The sequence below is a fragment of the Solanum lycopersicum genome, chromosome 3, assembly GCF_036512215.1.
Source record: "Solanum lycopersicum chromosome 3, SLM_r2.1".
Classification (NCBI taxonomy): Eukaryota; Viridiplantae; Streptophyta; class Magnoliopsida; order Solanales; family Solanaceae; genus Solanum; species Solanum lycopersicum.
The window spans coordinates 6,560,363-6,563,912 of NC_090802.1; the positions used below are offsets into that span (position 1 = coordinate 6,560,363).

At 28.6% G+C, this 3,550-nt stretch overlaps 1 protein-coding gene across 1 annotated transcript; it reads left to right on the forward strand.

Moving 5' to 3' along the window:
- The first annotated feature begins 367 nt into the window (after positions 1-367).
- Positions 368-3,197, forward strand: EOT2 (transcription factor EXPRESSION OF TERPENOIDS 2). The gene is made up of 2 exons (NM_001329462.1): positions 368-917; positions 2,782-3,197. Exons 1-2 carry the CDS (start codon positions 368-370, stop codon positions 3,195-3,197), a joined length of 966 nt encoding a protein of 321 aa, NP_001316391.1.
- Positions 3,198-3,550: the final 353 nt, after the last annotated feature.

The window sequence follows — 3,550 nt, forward strand, 5'->3', positions numbered from 1 at the left end:
AATCAACTTTGTTTTTTTTCCTCTCTAAAGACATAAAAATTAAGGGAGAGTGAGGGGAAAAAAAGATCATCTTTTCTTAATTTTATTGTTCTTTCTTTTTTGCCAACCCAAAAATCAAGAAAATCAAGATTATCTTATATATATATATATATATATATATAAAATTAAAGCTTTTGTATTCTAAAGAAAGTATGGTTGCAAAGGCTGAAACTTAAAGGAGTCGATAAGAAGACACCACCAAAATTGAAGTTTGCGACATAATAATACAACAAAATTCCTTTGAGAGCTCGTTCTTGATTCTATAGAGTCGTGTTTTAAGTAGACATCCTAATGATATGGATTGTGAATCTCAATTAAATATAGAAAGATGGCCGAATTCTTTTCACTAGGAGAAGGAGGAGGAAGAGAAGCAACGAATAGTCAAGAATATCATCATCATCATCAAGAAACCACTAATAGTACTCATAATTGGTTCTTGTACAAACATCATGATCAAGAATTATCAACATACAAAGGTTTCGAATTATGGCAACAACAACAACAACAATCTCATCACAATGAGGAGGAGCAAAATTACCAAATTCTTCGAAACCCTATTATTAATCCGTTTGGATTAGATATTGGACCTAGTCATGATCATCATCATCATCATCATCACGAGACTAATATGATGATGAGAAGTAGTACTATTACAATAAGTTGCCAAGATTGTGGGAATCAAGCTAAGAAAGATTGTCAACATATGAGATGTAGGACTTGTTGTAAGAGTAGAGGTTTTCAATGTCAAACACATGTGAAAAGTACTTGGGTTCCAGCAGCTAAAAGAAGAGAAAGGCAACAACAACTTTCTTCTTTGCAACAACAAGAAAAAGAAGATAATAACAAGTCCAAAAGACAAAAAGATGATTCATATACCGGTAAAATCTTTATCTTTTTTAAGTTTGTTCTTTTTTTTTTTTGAATCGTATTTTACTGTTAGCGGTGAAGTTAAAAATTTCATTATATATTCTGAAAGAAAATTTTTTCCCCTTATGTTGAGGAGGGATCCAAGATCTTATACTCATATATAATCATTTTCTTTGATCATTCTTTCACAATAATGATGGAGCTAAAAGTTTTGTCATTCTGACAAGAATATTTAAAAAGATATGAGATAGTCACACTTGGATTTCCCTTATGTTGAGGAGATTTAAGATTTTATATTTAAATTTTAAATTCCTTATTTTTTTCAATATTTTTTGCTGTAGTGATAAAGATAAAAAAATTTATCACATATTTTGACAAGGGACTCAAAAGATTTGAGATGTCACACTTGGATTTGGATTTCCCTTATGTTGAGGGAATCCAAGATTTTATACTTTCATCTTAATTTTTTTATTTTCTTTAATCATTCTTCGCGATAAAATATCTTGTCATAAATTATGATAAGGGAATTCACTTGAATTTCCTTTATGTTGAGGAGATTCAAGATTTTATATTCACATTTTAAAATCCTTATTTTCTTCAATATTTTTCGCTGTAACGACACAACTAAAAGTTTTATCATATATTCTGACAAGGGACTCAAAAGATTTGAGACGTCACACTTGAATTTGGATTTCCCTTATGTTGAGGGAATCCAAGATTTTATACTCCTCATCTTAATTTTTTATTTTCTTTAATCATTCTTCACGATTAAATATCTTATCATAAATTATGATGAGGGAATTCACTTGGATTTCCCTTATGTTAGGGGATCCAAGATTTTATGCTCTTATCGAGCTCCTCATTTTCTTCCATCGTCTTCATTGCGGTGAGGAAACTATCATAAATTTCGATAAGGAAATTCGTAACAATTCGAGAATGTCACACTTGGATTCATTTTATGTTGCGGGAATTCAAGATTGTATAGTATAATCTTAATTCATCATTTTCTTTAAAAGTTTTTCATTGACATCACAAAGTCAGAAATTTTAATAAGACCCCAAAAAAAAATTTCAAATCACATTTTGAGATTTAAAACATATATCTTTTTTTATGTCAAGTGAATTTAATTTTTCTAAATCTTATATTATAAATTCACTCCAATAAATATAAATACTTTTTTTAAAAAAAATAATAAATTATTTTTAGAAAATGTTATACACATAAAATTCTAACTCTAACTCCGAAAAGCCAAAAAGTACTCATAACTATTGCTAAATATGATGATGAACACTGAAAATATTGAACCTGCCCTTTGTAGTAACAGTAAGTAAATCACCCATCAGTTTTTTCCCTTTATTTTATTTGTCTTTCTCTGTCTCATCATAACTATATATATGTTTTGGTATCCTTTACAAAAGAAATAGTCAAAGAAAGTTTCGATATTTATTTGATTAATTTAAATTTATATTACAAAAATAAACGATAAAAAAATAGAATATAAAATTTATAAGTTTGAGTTTTAATTAGTTTAGACCTTTTGAGTCATTTGGGTTTCAAATTGATCATTTATGCACATATTAAATATTGAATTTCTTATGATAAGTATAAGATTCAACTGCAACAGATACGATTTTAGATTATGACTTTATATGATATAGTTCGTGTTTATTTATATATATGTGATTACACTTTCTGACAAATGAAATGATATTCAAATGATCCCGCAAAATAAGTGTTCGATTAAATTCTTCACTTAGGATAAGTCCATCTCTAGGCTCTTTAATTTACATGTGATAATATTTACTTATTGAAACATGTTTTGCTTATTAATTAATCATCTCATTGTTTTTATTTTATTTTTTTCAATATTTTTAGGGTTAGAAGTTGCAAATAATTTTCCGTCAAAAGTAAATTCAACAGCTGTGTTTCAACGTGTTAGAATGAGTTCAATTGAAGAAAATGAAGATCAAATAGCATATCAAGCTGCTGTTAATATTAATGGACATATATTCAAAGGAATATTATATGATCAAGGTGATAATCATGAGTACAATTATATGAATGGTGGTGATTATGACAGCTCATCGGGTGGCGATCCCGTGCCACGACAGTATAATCTTAATATTACTCGCACCGCCACGTCAGCAGCGAATGACGTGGCTGTAGGGGGTGGCGGTGTTGCTTCCGCGATGGCCGCGGAAGGATCATCACATTTTCTAGAAACTTCTTTATACTCTAGTGTCAACACTTTCGTGGCAGGTACTCAATTTTTTCCACCTTCAAGATCTTGAGATTAATTAATTAATAATATTTTCGATTAGAAAAAAAAAAGATATTTGACATTTGACAAATTTTGTTCTTGTAATGAGATCTAGTTAATTATTTTAATTAGCTACTCTTAATTAATCTCCACATAATTAAGGTTCATTATTGCTACTACTTCTTACCACTATATATTCATGTCTTGTTGCACTAATTTTCTTTATGTAATATTAATGATATTTGCATAAGTTATAAATAATTTATGAATTAGTAATACATGAATAATATAACAATTAAAATGAAAAAAGTTAACTATTTATTGCGACAATCACATATTTTACATGATTCACACTCTAATGTGGTATGAAAGTAGAGGTTTAAC

Coding starts and splice junctions, on each gene's coding strand:
- EOT2 (NM_001329462.1), top strand. CDS start 368: ATGGCCGAATTCTTTTCACTAGGAGAAGGAGGAGGAAGAGAAGCAACG. Junction 918..2,781: donor AAAAGATGATTCATATACCG/GTAAAATCTTTA, acceptor CAATATTTTTAG/GGTTAGAAGTTGCAAATAAT.